The sequence below is a fragment of the Parasteatoda tepidariorum genome, chromosome 5, assembly GCF_043381705.1.
Source record: "Parasteatoda tepidariorum isolate YZ-2023 chromosome 5, CAS_Ptep_4.0, whole genome shotgun sequence".
In the NCBI taxonomy this organism is placed as follows: Eukaryota; Metazoa; Arthropoda; class Arachnida; order Araneae; family Theridiidae; genus Parasteatoda; species Parasteatoda tepidariorum.
The window spans coordinates 42,263,676-42,282,614 of NC_092208.1; the positions used below are offsets into that span (position 1 = coordinate 42,263,676).

General features: G+C 31.7%; 1 protein-coding gene across 2 annotated transcripts in view; it reads left to right on the top strand.

Moving 5' to 3' along the window:
• Positions 1-17,314, top strand: part of LOC107437505 (CKLF-like MARVEL transmembrane domain-containing protein 8) — a 27,321-nt gene extending 10,007 nt beyond the window's left edge. For both annotated transcript variants that reach the window (XM_016049526.4, XM_016049529.3), the window contains exons 2-6: positions 4,908-5,030; positions 7,575-7,751; positions 9,349-9,447; positions 12,776-12,908; positions 16,992-17,314. In XM_016049526.4, the coding sequence (XP_015905012.1) occupies positions 4,917-5,030; positions 7,575-7,751; positions 9,349-9,447; positions 12,776-12,874 (489 nt within the window). In that variant the 5' untranslated portion in view covers positions 4,908-4,916 and the 3' untranslated portion in view covers positions 12,875-12,908; positions 16,992-17,314. The remainder of the gene's footprint in view (positions 1-4,907; positions 5,031-7,574; positions 7,752-9,348; positions 9,448-12,775; positions 12,909-16,991) is intronic.
• Positions 17,315-18,939: the final 1,625 nt, after the last annotated feature.

Genomic DNA, 18,939 nt, shown 5'->3' on the forward strand with positions numbered 1-18,939 from the left:
GCTCTCCATCGTAGTTCTTCAGGCAAATGATGCCTAGAGGTCATTATTACGAATTGGCTATCTCAGATTTTCAATGTCGCAATCACAGTAAAATTTGTGTGCTTTCTCTCAAACTTGGACTTTTATGCTCCAGGCAGATGACGTAAGCCGAGTGCAGCGCCACTAATTTGCATATTGCAATTTTACTCAGCTACTCTTAGTGGACAACATATGCAAATTTTGCACGGTTTGGCTTACTTTTGAAAGAGTTATCGCTATTTTTGTGATTTTTCCTTAATTTATGATAACCAGTGTAGTTTAAAATTTTTTTTAGTTTTTATGGAATTCTATATTGATTCATTCCATAGGGTAGAGTTTAGTAAAAAAAAACCAAGAAACCTGAAAATAGATCTCCAAAAATGTTATGTGTAAAAACATTTCTTAAATAATTTGAAATAAATAATAGCAAATTTGAGCGAGGTAAAAACTGTAACGTAGAAAACATTTATCTACAGAATGTTATCAATGTAATGAAAATATCGTTGTGAGATTTTATTTATTTAAATTGTGTGAATATGAATCTCAGTGTGTTATTTTTAAATCACGCGGATAGGAATCGCGACATTTAATTTTAAAATCGCGTAAATACGCATCTCGATGTTTCATTTTAAAATCCCGGGAATGTGAATCTCAATGTTTGATTATAACATTCTGTGAATACGAATTTCAATATTCGATTTAAAAATCGCGTGAATACTACTTCTGATGTATTATAAGTCACTTGAACGCGAATCATAATAGTGGCTTTTAAATCGCTTGAATACGAAACATGATATTTGATATAAAGTCGTGAAAATACGAAAGACGATGCGCGGAAATAGGAAATCGCGGAAATAGGAAATGTGATGTGTGATATTAAAATGTGTGAATGTAATTTTAAATCTTGTTTGTATTAATAGAAGAAAGCATAAAAACGGGTTTTTTTTCGAATTCGAAAAAGTCAAACTTTCTTTGAAGAGGCGAAATATTATTTTTTTCTTTTTTAGTAACTGCAAAATATTCCGCGAACGGCTTTCGTGAGTTCGTGTATATTATACGAGTCTGATAACTAGAAAAGACTCCGCTCTTCGACCCGCGTGGTTGCCTCGTATTCATCTTTGTATATATTTTTTTCATTTCTTAAAAGTCGATATTTTTCAAAATAAATAATTAAAAATCCTTGTTCATGAAATAAATCATTTTTATAGTTTTATGTATGAACATTTTGTTAATAGTATGTTAATAGTAACAAATTGACTGCTAACTTCGATTTGAAAAATAACCCGTTGTGCCTTAGCCTCATTGGTAGGGCATTGGACTCATGTCCGAGAGGTCGTGAGCTCGATCCTCGCTGGCTGAAGACTCCCCGTTTAGTAAATGGTGACAGGTGCACATTACATTTATCGGATCACAAAGTCATCCATGTTCTCATAACAAATTATACCTCTGGTGATACTGAATTGGAGATTGATTGTTGTCTGGTTGAAGTCAAAATTACGATCTGTGAATGGATATATGAATGGGTCCGCCCTTTAAACGGGCTGTGACGTGTGTGTGGTTGAAGTCGTATTCTTGGCCATAAATGGCCCCGCTGAAAAACAAGAAACACACTCTTAGCCTTAAATTTGCTTGGTTTCAATAAGCAGGCTTGATGATATTGACAAGTGGCATTAGAAGAGCTTCGATGGCCCAGGGGATAGAGCGTTCGCGTTCCAATGAAGCGAACCGGGTTCGAATTCCAGTTGATACGAATTCCGCATCCGGCTTGCACCGACCACAGTGCTGGCGTGAAATATCCTCAAGGGCAGAAGGATCATGAGTTAGAATCCCCTTGCCGTCAGGCTAACCGTGGGAGGTTCTCGTGGTCTTCCTCTCCATGCAACGCAAATGCAGGTTCGCTCCTTCTAAAAGTCCTCCACGAAGGCACATTTCTCCCAATACTTGATCCAGGAGTTCCCTGTCTTCTGGATTGGGTTCAAAGCTACGGAGTTGAACATTAGTAGTCGTAAACCCATAAAATTGGGTCGGCTGTTCAACAATGGTTATAAAATATAAAATAAAGTGACATTAGAAACAACAACAAACTGAAAAATGAAAGTATTTAAGCTTAGGAATACAGAATTGGTGACACAATGAGAAGTGAGACGTAATTTTACACGTTAACAATCTAGAACGATAACTTTATTTTTTGTATCAGTTCAAATTGAATCGTTCTTTTTCCCTCCTGAGTTTTTTATTTAAAGAAAAAAAAATTCGGTATAAATGATAAGATTAATATCTGGTAACATCTAATCACTTTCTTATTTTTTTTTTGTAACTTATTAGTTCTTTTTCTTTTGTTGTTGTTACTTTTGACATTAGTCGAACGTGAACTTTTAAGATGAATATCTCGGTGAGAGGTAAATATATTTTTCTAGAATAATGGATAACTAATCATTATTTAAAGCATTATTAAATGTAAAGAACATAATAAATCTTTGACAATGTTTTTGCAATTTGTCAATTTTATTGTTTTGAGAAATGTGGAAAACCACAATATAACAATATTCGCCATAATATAATTCAATTGTCTTAAGAAATGTGGAAAAAGGAGTCAGTATAGAAGTGTTTCCATAATTTTGTCTAGCCTCTGTGCATGTATAATGTTACATGGTTCTATATCACCCTTTTAGACTTATCGTTATGAAGGTTGTGCACAAAGTGATTAAATATCTTTTTTATATTTTGACTGATTTTAATTCTAAGAATTTATTAGAAAGCAATAAGAGACCACATTTTTTTATGTTTGTATCATCCTTGGGGAAAAATAATATAGTTGTAAAATCCCTTATTTTTCAATCGGTTTTTGGGAAAAGCAGTATGCAATCCTGGTTAAGTCTATTTTCCGAAGGTTCTGTCGTCACGTGTTTTTGGAGAAATAACATGCTATTTTCTTTACTGAGAATTTGTGACCTATTTGTTACTATTAAGCTAAATTATATTTTAATTCTTTGAAGATGAAGTGAAAAGTTCCCACGATCGGCTCAATAGAGTTCAGCAGCATCAAAGCAGTAAGCAACAGAGAAATCTTTGTGATTAAGCTTCACCGATTAGACTTGATATTATTATGCTTAAACACTGCTCCAAGAACTTAGGGGAGCAAGCAAAACTGTTATGAAAACTTTGCTTGATAGTTACGATTAAGCATAAAACGGAGAATAGAACTTTAACAAAACAGAATACATGAAAAAAGAAGCAAAAAACAATTACATGGGAACTTTAATTATTTGGAATGGTATAAAGAACATGAAATGATGTTTCAAGGAAACAATCTGATAATTTGTCAATGACAAAAAACTGATTGTAACAGGATGTTTGTTATGGTGTGTGGTCCCTACCGAATTGCTAAGGTTGCGACACACCTATTTTGCATTGATTCAATGAGACATTGAGGAATACTGTTCCACTCTTGACAAAGTGCAATCTCCAAGTCTTGGACAATAAAAAGAGGCCTCGTCCGAGTGCGTCCCAAGCAGACTCGATCGGATTAAGATCAGGAGAGCATGCTGGCCACTCTATGAGCTGCATTGTTTCAGCTTCAAGTGAGTTCTCCACAAGACGAGCTGTATGCGGTCTGACATTATTATGTATTAAAAGAAAGAAATCACCAATGGTTGCAGCGTAAGATGCGACATGGGGTCTCAGGATCTCGTCTGCATACCTTTGAGACGTCAATTTGCCCTTCCGAATGAAATACAGGTTAGATTATCCACCTATGCTGATTCCAGCTCATACGATCAAACCACCTCGTCTGTAATGTGATCCTTCCTGAATGAATATAGGGTATTTTCGAGTGCACCTTTTTAACCATACCAAAACACGTCTGGTGTCACCCTCTAAACTGAATCGGGACTCCTCCGTAAACAACACTTGACTCCAAACACCGATCTCGATGTTCAACAGTTCACTTTCTTTGGACTGCACGGTGCCTGGCTGTCAAGAGCCACTATTGGCCTGCGTGTATACAAGCCACCCTTATGGCAAAAACAACTGTCTTTGAATTATCGCGGTGTTGGCTGTTCTGTTACGACGAGCTGTTAACATGAGATATTAGTCATTATTTGCTGTGGTAGAACGTAGACGACTTTGTCCTGGATGACGTCAAGCATGTCCCTTTCTCGGAAGCTATTCCAGTCTTGCAATGACAATTCTTACCACTTCAATAGCGTTCACTACGTTTGCCCACATTCCAGTCGCCTGAAAATACGCCTTGTCAACTAGTTATTAATTCTGGTACAACACGTTGCCGTGACAATTGTAAGTAAATTTTTCTCAAAACAAAAGCCGAAAGGTTGAATATATATTAAATTATACTTCGTTTTACCACTGAGATAACGAAAGACAGCAACTTCTGCAAAATCAAGATTTCTGCACTTAAATCCTTTTTCTAGTTTTTTTCGTCATGAAGTTTTATTTGCATATAAAAGAAATTCTGCTGTTTTCTGCTATACTTAAGACTATGGATATTTTGATTTGACTTAATTAGCAGAAGAAATATTTGCTTAATTTCGTTCAATTCATCTGCTCCCCTAATTTTTTTGAGCAGCGTATTATTACTTTTCTTATTTTTAACTATTTCTTACAAAATACGAAATTGCTAATACATTCAGGTATTTCGATAACAAATATGGTACTTTAACAAACTAAGTACCCTGCCATTACAACTTTACAGGAAATCAGAAAAACCTTAGAAATAAAAGTGTTTCAGTTGAGAAAATGACTCTCCGTCAACAAAAAAAAGAAAAAAATTACACAAATATATTTTCTAACTTATCTATTTTTTATCCGTAGTAAATAGTAAATTGCAATGAACGCATATTTATGCTGACTTTTGTTTTATGTTTACTTAGGTCTTTGAGATGGCTACTACGCAGGTCACTATAACTGCAAATTCCAATCGGACGCCCTCGAAGATATACTTAGATTCTTCTTACCTTAAATCAGTTCCTGGTATTTTGAAAATAGTAGAATGTGTAAGTAAATTTCACTACTGTTTATTGTATTTTATTGCTTGTCAAACTACGCTTCTTCCTCAAGCTAAAGAAATATTTCAAAGGGCATGTTTACCTCATTTTGATAAATACGGATTGCAACATCTTTCAAGCCTCCTTGTCACCTTTTACCCGAGTTCCTTTACTTTGACCATTCTTTTGCGTCAGGTGTAATTGATTATACGGGGTGATTCTAAAAAGATGGGCAAAATTTTAGGAAGTGATAGTACACACCCAAACAAACAATTTCTATCAAAGAATGCATGGTCGAAAACAGAACCCAAAACCGCTAGAGGGCGTCAAAGTTTATGTTCTTATATGAGGCAAAAGCACACAAAGAACGATGAAGTTGAGTTATAAAAGCAAATTTAATGGCATGTGATTACAATAAGTGTTCAAAATAGTGGCCGCCGGCGGCTATGCTGGTACAACGGCAAAGAAAAGATAGGCGAACTTTCTCTGCAGCGGCCGAAAGCTTGGCGACAAATAACGTAGCGCAGTAACTCGCAATAGGAATGGAACTTTCTCGTTTGCATCAAACAACTTACCAAATGCGTGTGTTTTATTTTCGACCATGCATTCTTTGATAAAAATTGTTTTCTTCGGTGAGGACTATCACTTCCTAAAATTTTGCCCATCTTTTTAGAATCCCCATTACTTAACAATTACCCCCCAACATTACCCATTAACTTAACAATTTTCTCTGCCCGGGTTATCTCGAGTTTAGTTGTAGAATTTCACTAGCTTTTCAGGTAAGAGGTTAAAAAGATTTAGCTGTTGAGATTTCGTATTTTCACGTAGCATGAGAAATTTACCCCGACCTGCCCTAATTTAGGGCATGCGGGTAAATGTTTACTGAAATGCAAAAAACAGTACAAAACAAAAAATACATAAAGTACATACAACAGCTTATTTACATGGCGGGCGAGTAAGATTGTATGAGAGAACAAATAAAACAGTATGACATATTCAGTAGTTGTGCTTACTGCCAGCTAAAAATGTTATAACAGGACTTTCTCCATCAGGGTTAAAGGATCTTTATAAAAAAAATGAATCACAAAAATAACACAGAATAACCTATGAATAAAAAAATTTAACAGATTTAAAACTATAGGTCAAATGACCCTTATAGAGTTGAGATATCAAGATTTGTAGTTAAAAACAGTAAAGCACAGTAAGATTGGCAAAAGCTTTACCATGGCTAAAAAACAAATTTAGAAAAATCGGCTAAAACTGTAGTATGTAAAATGTACAGCTAAAATAACATCTAACAATTAAAATTTAAGTTTAAAAAAAAAACAAAGAAAAACGTGCATAAAAGTTATTAAACAGTGAAATTCTAAAAATTTAAGATTAGAAACTCAGAATCAAAATTTAAAAACTCAAATACAAGTCTTATAAGTTCTGTGTCAGAAAAACTGCTCCAGATAAAGATATCTAAATTAATGCATCGGTAGAAGTAAATTTTGAAAGTGTTAATTTATAAGAGGCGGGGAAAAGTTGATATTGTGGACTGAAGTTCGGCAATGTGCTAAAAGAAGATTTTAGTTGTGCAAGTTCAATGATTTTGCATAACGAACGTAGCATAACGAACTCTTACACACGTTAGTGCTGCGAAGCATAGTTAGTCCAAAACGACATCGGTTCTCTACAGAGCTTGCCAAGAACCTATGTACAGTCCTAAAAAAAAGCGTATTACCTTGAATAACTTTTGATTTAATGATGGAATCTTCACGTTCTAAGACTCAATGGTTTGAGAGGATGGCCTCAAATATGCTAATTAATTAGCGCAGACGATATTTTAAGTTACGAAATCAGACACAAAAACGTACTCTCTCTGAATAAACATACCTTTTTTTAGACGTATTCTTATTTCTTACTCCCAAAATATAGGTAGCTGCTGCGGATTAAAGTTTTGACCTCTTCATGTTAATAGTACTTTTTGCGTATTTGACCATATCTCGATGGCTTTTTAAGTGAATTGGCCACAATTTTTAACAAATTGTTGCACATGTGAAGTATAACTTTCAGTAAATATTTATTATTTAATTTAATAATAGTTGAAAAGAATTTTGAATTGTAAGATATACAATTTTTTGCCTCATTTGCATTCATTATTTTGAAAAAAGTAATTTTAAGTGATGAAATCGAAATCGGTCAAATAGTTCCTCAGAAATCGAATTTTAAAAAACACAGGCATTCAAACATTTTTATTGTCTTCTTTAAACATTTTCGTAACTTCGAATTTAAATTTTTTCGACTATTATTAAATAATTATTAAAATTATTTTTGCATGGAATTATCTTTGAAGAAACAAATTTTATAATTATATACCAAAAATTTTTTCAAGATACGGCGAAATGCTCAAAAAGTAAACTTTGCATTAAGGGGTCCAAACTTTCGACCACTCTCCTTCCTTTTTTATCTCATTTATTTTTCAAATCGTCGGATCACTTTTTGGACACCCTGTAATTATTCGTAATGCATTTCAGCCTAAAAGAACTAATTGCTTTGTTTTTATTTTAGGTTGTTGACTTATGCGGTTTTATCAGCATGATCGTCGTCACATCAAAATACTATTACCCATCTGGTACATTTTATGAATTTGTGTCGATGTCGGCATTTATCATTTCCCTTTTTTTACTCATCTTCCATTTGTTTCACTTCACTGACGCGATGCAGTTTATTCCATGGTTGTTGCTGGTAAGTTTCAGTTCTTTCCCTTTTTTTAAAAAAAAAATGTAGGTAATATCTACTAGTTGTTACTTCAAAAAAATATTTCGGTTATTGATTAGCAAATTCGGAATTTACGTATTATCCCGTCGATCATTTTCTCTAGCGTTGCGCCATTTTGATCTTCGAAATTAATTTTTACATTGTAATTTTTACGTCGATAGTAAAGAAATAGACAAAATACAAATATAACTTATTGCATGCATAAAATTCGAAAGTGTTTAAGTTTGAGCCACATCCAGATTTATTTTCAGATTTGGTCCTTCGAATAACACGTAAATATCGCAAATTCAGATAATTTCATTGCTGTTGTGAATATTTCATGTCCTTCCAAGATTTCAACGATATCCAAGCATAAGTTTAAATTTAATTGAACGTTTTAAGGTGTTCCCACAACAATTTGTATTTAAGGAAACTTGCCATTAGTTTACCATTAAAAATACCATAGAGCCGCGATGGCTCAGGGGATAAAGCGTTCGCTTTCCAATGAGGTGAACCAGGTTCGAATTTCGGCGATAGTTGGTCGATACGAATTCCGCATCCGGCTTGCACCGACCACAGTGCTGCCGTGAAATATCCTCAGTGGTAGACGGATCGTGGGCTAGAGTCTTCTTGCCGTCAGGCTAACCAAATACTACTCAAGAAGAGTCTCAAAACACTATGATCACGTTGTGAGCCAGAATGGCTTCAAAGCACGCCAAAAACAGTTACCCGGAAGTATCGGCAGTACTCCTTACAGCGCACCTTAGTGTAGAAAACACAATTAATGCCATACGAGTTTCTATGGCTTTTAAAGCACTTTAACACAATAATCAAAGCGTATAGTGTTTAATTTACTAACCAATATTTGCAAGTTACTCGCCAACCTTACTTATTTAATCGCCGATGGTCAGCTGGCGGGTGTAAATTTCGCTCCCTAGTCTAATTGTATTAAAATGATTTAAAAAATCTAATTCTAATAATTAAAAATAAAGAAATTTGATTCTTTGACGACCATTCTATTTTAAAGTTATATTTTTTTCAACTTTAAAAACTTATGTTTCATGTTTAAAACAGTTTTTTTATTCATTTTCATTTCAACAAAACCACGATTCGATTCGGTTAATTTGAATATTATTTTCAGCTTATTATTCATTTATTTAATATTATTTTCATCTTATACATAGCTCCAAAACAAACTTAGAACTTAACTAGACGCAGCTCCATGGCTGCGAATTCAACTATAAGACATAAATCCTAAATTTAAAACTATTTTTGATTAAAACGATTAAAAATTTCGTTCTCCGTGTTCAATATTTTGCAAAAGAATTAATAGTTTTATTAATTAATTCATTCATAAATGCAAATTAACTTTGATTATGAAGTCGGAGGTTCCGCCAAATGAAGGACGATCATTTAGGGTTCCATAACCGAAAATAATTGGAAGCCGCTAGTGTAAAGAGTTCTTTATTTTTTACGAGAATTAAAATGTCGAAGCACTCTGTAAAATTTTTTTTTAAATAAATAGAGTACCGGATACTCTTTTTCCTGAATATAAAACTCTTAAAAGTGTTCTTATTTTTTGCAGGAAGTAATCTTTTCTATTATATGGGCCATACTGTATCTCATTGCTGGTGGTATATCTGCCTCATGGGCAGATGCTCACTCTGCGTTAGCTTCAGCTGCGGTAAGTTGAGATTTTTACTGTTTGAGATATAGTATAATTAAGTAAATAGTTATACCAACCATAACAGGGACTGAATAGCATACTGGAACTTTTATCAGCGTCGGTTCAAACGTATATCACTTGTATTATCAGTTATTGCGAATTAATTTAAAAATAATGTAATCGTGAATTGTAAATAAATTGTAATCGTGATTATGAGTAATCATAATCACAGATTACAGTTTTAATCGTGATTATAAGCAATAATAATTTATGGTTAAAATTGTAATGTAATTGCAACTAATATTGAACTACGATTACAAAATTAGTGCAATACAATTACAATTGCCTAACTCTGAAGTATGTATTTCACTTATTTATTAACTACTAAAAATATTCACTGTTTAACCTTTAACTAAATTTTTACCTCTTTTAGTTTATTTATGAATAATATTTCTAGTGAGAAAACTATGAAATACTATAAATAAACTCTTATTAAATTATCGTAACGGGTATTCATAGTCCTTGTAAAAATATTAATTAAATTAAACAAACTAAGTTTAACTCCTTAGTTATCATCGCGTTATAATAGTTTTTCCATGAAAATATATACAGTTGTCATTTTGCATAGCACGAACTATATAAACGTTTCATTGCGGTTAAAGTGAGGAAAGTCCTACCAGCTTTATCATAAATTTATTATGGCTATTTAAATAATTATAGATCTCCGGGACTTAGCTTATTAGATAGCATTTTAATTTGATGGGCAAATGCTTAATTTATACGCTTAATAAATGTAGTCAGTACAGAACCCGTTATCCGGAAATCAGAAAACCGGAAAACCAAAAAACCGGAACGAAATTCGATAAATTTTCTCGCCATTTTTAAATTTTTTTTTTTTTCCTCGTAAGATTTTACGATTTTTCTTTCTTTTTTTAAAGATGTTTTCCTTACCATCATTATGGAAATACTCATTAGTGTATTACTTCATCGCATTTTCTTATTTTTAAGATTATTTCCAAATTTTTTTTTTTTTTTAGTTGGTTTAACAATAAAGAAAACGACTTTTTGTAGCGATTCAGAAAACCGGAAAAATCAAGTTATCCGGAATAGCGATGGTCCCGACCGTTCCGGATAATCGGTTCCCTACTGTCTTCTAGAATGTGAGCTTAAAAATATCTGATTTATTGGGTGTTCCATAAGCATCGCATTTACTTTTTTAGAATCTTTTTTTTTTCAAAAATGAATTAAAAGTATACACAGTAAGCGTAGCAAATTGATATTTAAGTGGAGAGGGGGGGGGGATAAATACCATCGAAATCTGTCGAATCGAATCGCTAGTTGAAATCGCGAAATGAAAAACATCTGTTAATGAAAACTCGAAGTTTCGTAGAATCGCCTGCCAACTCTTTTCTATTTCCTTTGACAATCAAACAGATATTGAAACTTCTAGCACTGTGCTTTATGTGCTGTACCTGTTCTCACTGTACCAATTTTTACTTTAAATGCTCAGATCTATTTATCTTTTCACTTCTTGAGTAAAATTCACAAAAAATGTGAAATAATTAGGAATCTACTCATTACAAAAAATACAGAAGTGGTTGATTTATGAGTCAATAATCGATTCTTTAAATGAGTTTTTTTTTTTTAAAGTAAACAGTCCTCTTTTAAAAATCTATGCAAGGCTAATATTCTTCATTCCAGGAATGTTATCTTTGCGACTTCTTCCTTTATTCTTCGTTTTACCAGACAAATTTTGAGACTGGTTACTAGTATTCGTATCTAGCAAGATTTTACTTAATTACTCGTAGTTTTATGTCTGTTGAGGAGAATCTTTTAATCTAAATTTCTGACTAGCTATGATACTTAAATCTCTAATAGAGTTCCATTCCCACAAGCAGGATTTATCAACATTATATCGTCAAATAGAATTTTTCGCCAATCAAAATTCCAAACTAATTTAAGTGCTCGAATCTGATTTGGAGCCTCTTGTCCTGGCTGACAATATAAGTCGTAGTTTTTTTACGACCGTTAAAAATCGAATTTATATAGTTTTTTTTCGCCTATGGCTGGAAATTTGTCAACAATCGAATTTTTAACCATTTTCCAACTGGCTGTAGAATGTTTAAAATTCAATTGGAGCTATGTGCCAGTTCTCAATGCAAGCAAGATGTTTCGCCATTTTACTGTCAATCAAAATTTCGACCACTTTCAAGCCTCAGTCGCTGACTCAAATCAAAAGAGAAAGAAAAAATCCCAGATAAACTAAATAAAGTAACTAAAGGCTACGCATTTTCATTAAACTAAAAAGGATAAAATAATTTTGTTTTAAACAAAAAATGTACCGCAATCTCTTTCATTATAAGCTTCTATCACCTTCGAAAATGCTCAACCTTTTCAAAAGTAATGCCTTGTACGTTTTTAGTTTATATCTGACAACATAATTTTCTAAATCTTTGTTATGTAACTTTAATTTTTTTTTATCGTGAGAAATTTTTTTGTTTGAAATATAANTATACATTGAAATTCTGTTGAGTTTATTCTTGAAATGTGAGACCAGAGAAATTCTATAAAATAGTACTAAGTTGTGAATAAAGGGAATTTCATCCCTTGAACGACTTTTTCATTTTATTTGTTTATTTAAGAATCAGATATATGGTCCTCAGCTCCGTAATAATTAGTTAAAGCATTTTATTTTTTTTTCGATCTTTTTCTACCGGTCTTTTAATTGTTCTGGAAAGTGACTACTGCATACCCTCCAACTGCTACGGAATTTCCGTAGTTTCAGAAATCTTCTTTTCAGACGGTAGCAAAATTAATGTCTTAATATTTAAAAAAAAAAAAATTTAGCGTAACTTGTCCACTATTACTTATAAAAGTGCAGGCCATATGGCTAGATTCTTAAGTTCTGATAAAAGTTTTATGAGAGATCCATTTGCTTTAAAAATTTCTACTTTGGTCCGCGACCACTAGAAAGAATTATTTTCAAAATCCTCATAAGTTGGAGGGTATGTATATATACAACAAAATAAATAAATACGAAAATACAAAAAAACACGAAGAAAATTAAGAAAAACAATAAGTTTCATTTATTACGCATAAGCTGCAAGCAAACAGAACTTATAATAAGTTCAAAATGAAGATAAAACAAAGAAAATTACAGACATATGAAAAAAAGGGGGGTAGAAAAATAATAATAAAAAAAATAAACATCTGGAAAAATTTTTTTTAAAAAATCCGGAAAACGATATAATTTTTTCATCAGCCCACACGATTATATCCGCAAAAAAGAGTGCTTTCTGATATTGTATCAATATAGCCAAAATATATGTATATATTTCTTTTCTAGTTTTTTGCTTTTGTGGCAGTGGTGCTTTACCTGTATGAAGGTTTTAGTAAATTCAGAATTAGAAGCAGCCAAGGTGAAAACCGGCCCACTTCTGGTTAAGAAATGCTACCTCAAGCTCTGCCTCCGAGAAAAAGTAAGTTTACAAGGTAACAAATCTAACAAGCCTGGTAAGGTACCAGGATATAGCGATGTAAAAAATTATTTTAATGATTTTAACTCTTATTACGTTACTAAGATTCTTATCTATCTCTAAAACTTTTTATTATCTGTTCATACAATTGGTCTGATCTAGAATTTACTGAGGCCCTGGATACGTAGTTTAAGTAGCAACACGCCGCCATTTTGTTAACTGCAACATGTTTGCTAAACATAATTACCGAAGCATATTTGCTCTGCATAACTAATAAATAATACCCTGTAAAATTAGAAACAAATTAATAAGTAAATAAATTTCCAACTTACCTCACACAAATCTGCTGTTTTTGTTTGGAGTCCATTTATCTCTGCCAATTCTATGCAGCCATACTTTCCGGCGTTCTTTATTGTGATCTCCAACAGGTAAGCGGTATAATTTAAGTCCTAATTTTGATTTATTAGCTCACCCAAATGCACAACAACTTGTCATTATTAATTTAAAAATACGAAACAAATTTAAAAAAGGCGAAAATAGAAATAATAGATCCAGCTCAATCACGCTTCGTTCTAACTAGTCATCAAAATGGCGATTGTTTAACCATGTGATCGATGACTACCAATCTAAATCGAAAGCAGCACAAAGGTTGCTGGAAAATGAGAGACACTACTTGTGCTAGATTATCCATGGCTTTAGATTATACAAGATACAGAGTTAAGGCCGGGATAGCCTGGTAGGTAGGACGCTGGGCCCATTCGTGGGTTCGATCCCCGTCGGCCGAAGTGACTGATGCACGTTAAATCAAGTGACTGATGCACGTTAAATCTGTCGAGTCGCAAAGTCCTCCATGTTCCCATAGTAAATTAATACCTCTGGGAGTACAGATCCAGGAGTTTCCTTCTCTTCTGGATTGGTTCAAAGTTACAAGGCTACAGAGTTGAACATTAGTAGTCGTGAACCCAAAAATTGGATCAGCTGTTCAACAACGGATATAAAATACAAAAAAAGATACAGAGTTGGAGTAAGTAGAACATAAGTGAAATATCGTTATTTTTTTTAACTCAATAACGATATTTTAAAAGTATTCTCAAAATCTGTCTTGAATATGATAGCTGACGATAAATGTGAGCTTATGATAAATGTGAACTTATGATAAATGTGAAATTATGATAAATGCACGATAATTATTGGCAACGATAATGCCGCTAGTGCTATCGATAACGATAATTAGACAATGTGATAAATTTAGTTTCAAAAATATTGACTGATGTAAGAAACAATGCTCATTACTGGGAAATTCGAAAAAATATGAAGTAGTGAAATTAGCTTTAAAATATCGCCCACTATCAATATTTCAAGACAATTATCGCGATACTCAACTTCTGATATCGGTCAATGTCTTCAAAATTATTTATGGTGTTTTTATGAGAAAATATACAATAGCTTTCTCAACTACTAAACGTAAAGAGTTTTTTGATATAGCTTTATATAATTTTTTCGAAAGCTATATGAAAAGAAATAATGGATTATAAATTAAATATTAATATTATAAATAAGTTATTATAATTAACTATTTATGAGTTATGAATTTTTAAATATGTTTAAATGGATTTTAAAAAATCGTATAAAGTATGATCATACTGTCTAAGATTGTGAATTTGGATATAATTTGAGAAATATCTGAGAAATACAATCATTTCTCGACCTTGTTTACTATTGGTAAAATTAAATATTAATACAAAATAAATAAAAATCCATATTAATACCTCCCCCCCAAGTAAAAAATATGGTTGTGGATATAGTTTTTTTCCTTTTCTCTCTATATCAATAAATCCTAAGCGGCACTGCCTCTAGTTTGAGTGTTCAACTTTCCGATAAATTTTGTATTTTATTTTGGAAAAACCATACAACTTAGAAACTTTAAAATCTGAACGTATATTTAAAAATTTACAGAGAGAAAGATGGTAAAAAATTAACATTTGATCTATAGTTCTAGATATTTAAACTGTTAAAGTTTTAAAGAATCAAGGTGATCGCAGAAATACAACTGAAGAGTTTAGACTGAAGACGAGCTGAAAGGTGCATTTCCTATTAAGATTCTTATGCATTTTTCTTCGAATTACCAATTTGTTCGAAAGTTACTGCTTTTAAATACTTTTTTTCACATTTTTTTATATTAATGACTATTTAACATCAATTGTTCTTAGAAAAATTTTCTTTCTCGAGATCTTTTCTTTATAAGCTCTCGTTTGAATCTCGTTGTTGAAAGTAACAAAAAAAATGAGAGAGATGCTAGGTATTAACATTTATAATGATAATCTAATCTTATTTTATTTTACAACCGTCGTTAAACACCCAACTCAATTTTCGAACTTACTACTATTAATGTGCAACTCCGTAACCTTGTAATTTTGAACCTAATCCAGAAGACAAGAGAACTTTTGGATCTAGTATTGGGAGACATTTGCCTTCGTTGAGGTGTTTTTGATGGAACTAACCACATTTGAGTTGCATGATGAAGTAAACCACGAAAACCTCCCACGGTTAGCCTGACGGCAGTAGACTCTAACCCATGATCAGTCTGTCACTGAAGATATTTTGGGCCAGTACTGTAGTTGGTGTGAGCCGGGTGCGGAATTCGTCTTGACCAGTTTTCGCTCGGATTCGAATCCGGTTCACCCAATAGGAATGCGAACGCTTTATCCCGTGAGCCACCACGGTTCAATCTATTCTAATTATTAGGTCATACAAAGGACCGGGATAGCCTGGTTGGAAGGACGCTGGGCTCGTATTCGTGGAAACGAGAGTTTGAAGGTAACGGTAACTAGTGCACGTTAAATCTATCGGGGTCACAAAGTCCTCCGAATTCCCATAGCAAATCAATACCTCTTGGGGTACTGAATTGGAAATTGATATTTCTCTGGTTCAGGTCAAAATAACGAACGTGGGTGAATGAATGGAGTATGATTGGGTTCTCCGTGTTAAACGGACTGTGACGTGTGCGTGACTGAAATCTTATTCTCGACTGCAGATGGAGCCACTGAAAAACAAGAAACGCCCTCTATACCTTAAAAATTTACTTGATTTCAAACAGGATTGTTGGTTTTGGTAATTATCGGATTGAATCACCATCATTAAATAGTGAAATAGTGATCGATTTTATGTGATTTGGATGATCTCCCACCAGTATGAAATGATATAATAAATATAGTTTTCCAATGACCTATGCTAAAACCTGGCTTATCTCACCTTTCGGCAACGATTTTATATATATGTATGTGTGACGGTGTAACATAAAAAGCTTTAATTAATCTTTTTTATGTTATTCCTTTTCTGTAAATCCTTTTGCTACTTTATTATTCAAAACGAAACGCTTTCTCACACTTTAAAATCCACATCCTGTCTTTTTTAATCTATTTTTAGATCAAGTATTCATTAATTATCATACTGGTGATTATCCCTCTAACTAATTCGTGGGAAAAACTTTTTTTTCCTGGACCCTTTTAACAGACCAATAACAATTACTAATTTTTCCCTAATTCCCTAAAAAGAAACATTTTACGGATTTACTTTAAAAGATTTCCCCTAACTTTTATTGAGGAGCACAACGATTTCGTGTACACTTTTATAGATGTTCTCGCTGTAATAATTAATAAATTTTGTACCCTCTTTTCCTGCCTAAGACCTGTTTTTATTCTTCCACTCGGCAACGACGCTAATATATATATATATANATATATATATATATATATATATATATATATATATATATATATATATATATATATATATATATATATATATATATATATATATATATATATATATATATATATATATATATATATATATATATATATATATATATATATATATATATATATATATATATATATATATATATATATATATATATATATATATATATATATATATATATATATATATATATATATATATATATATATATATATATATATATATATATATATATATATATATATATATATATATATATATATATATATATATATATATATATATACATATGCGCAATTAGAATGATCTATTTATTTATTTTAGATTTTTTTTTTTCCACTAAGAAGAAGTGCCACTAGTCATGCTGAAGCTCTCTTTGAAGTATTGATGGAAAATTTGCATAATGAACGTTAATTTATTATTTCATTTGGCTTAATATGGAAAATCAGATGCAAAATCAACTCCTGCCATTGTAATGTGGTTATTCCTCAAAATGTTCTCCAGCTACCAATGAAAAGAAGTTCAATTCAATTAATGTAAATAATAATAATAATCCAAATATTATAATTTTGTATGAAATCAGATTTCACAAAGAATTGTTATGAAATTATTTTTGTTTTGTTATAAATAAATGTTGTTCATGGTAATGCGTGTTTTCATTTTGTATGATCAAGTCATGATTGAAATTTGCGCATCAACTGATAAATATCCAATTAAAAACAGAAAAGGGATTATACTTTCTTTATGTTAACCTACGGAGAATTAAATGCTCCTATTTATTCGGTAACTAATTGATATTTTTCGCTGCTTTTAAGTCATTAAAATGTTTCCGATTAAGCTCAATTACCAAATTAAGCTTGTAAGTATTTGTAAAACTTTTACTTTTAGAAACTTTAAACTTTTAAAAACTTATAAAGAAGAATATAATTGCAGTAAAATTTTTATAATTTGTTTCATCTGTGTACTCTTATGTAGTTTTTAAGAAAATTATCTTTTTTCTTTTAATTTTGAATTTTTGCAGTTGAAAGTATTAGTGTTTTAATGCAATTCATTTATATAATCCCGAAAAAAGAACTTTTTGTTCAACTTTTGAAAAGAAATTAATGCTTTCATTAAAAAAAACCCTTTTTTTTTTACTTAGGAGACTTGGCTTTAATACTGATGTTAATTAATGTAGATAGATTTTTAAAATGTCACCATTCATTCATTATTCGTCTCAAGAAAGGTTCTCTTTCTTCAACTTTTCTCCCTTTTGAAAAGATGCCCCTTAGTTGAGATCGAATGGAAGAATGCCAAGTCGTCTAATTTGAAATAAGCTATATAAGAGCTTTGATTATAAATAAAACTAAAGTGAAATAAGCGTGCTTAGTTCATGAAATGTATAGATTATTTTATTATGAGTGTGCAGATTAAGTATAAGATTAGGTTTAATTGTTTGAGTTATTCCATATCAAAGTTGAATTTTTTGCTTTTCACACGGAATTTACTTTAGCAAAAAATAAAAACTGTAAAGTTTTGATATTTTTCAACTAACTACTCATGTGGCTGCGAACTTAGATAATAGTTCTGGTTAAATTTAATTGTAAAGCTGCGTTTTTTTTATGCACCGAATTTTATTTCTCTCCAACATCTTGATTTTTTGCTTCTACCCTTTACTCACAACAAGCATAACCTTTTGCTAAGAGATGAAAATTTAGATTTATTTAAAACAGAATGACGTCATGCAATTCTTAAGAGTTTTTGCGTGTTCAGTGCCTTGTTGAACTGTGAGGATGTCAACGTCAAATTAACCTTTAAAATAATAAGCAAATTAATCTTTAATAAAGATTTTCCCTTTAAAAAAAATGTATAATCACTCGACGGGTTAAAAATTTGATTTAAGAAAAAATAGAAAAATGTATATTTCTAAATATTTTAAATCAAATTTTTATATAAATGTAACGAAAATTATTCTATAGTTAAAAGTAATTTTTCTAACTTAACTTCATAAATAAATTTCTTTGAAAATCATATTTAATTCTTTCAAAACTTTTTATACGAGCCAAATATTTACCCGTAAAGGAATAAAAATATATAATTGTTATAGATCCTAAGTTTTAGTGTCCTTAAACGTTGATTATGATTTATATTCCTTGTAAGCCCTTTAGGACGGGCAAAATGAGAAAGAAGAGTATGCGTACTAAAGAGTACGCATGCGTACTAATACAAGATGCAATATAAGAGTACCGTATTGAGATCACTTCCATGCTAGAGTCAGAAAGACTCGTTTTAT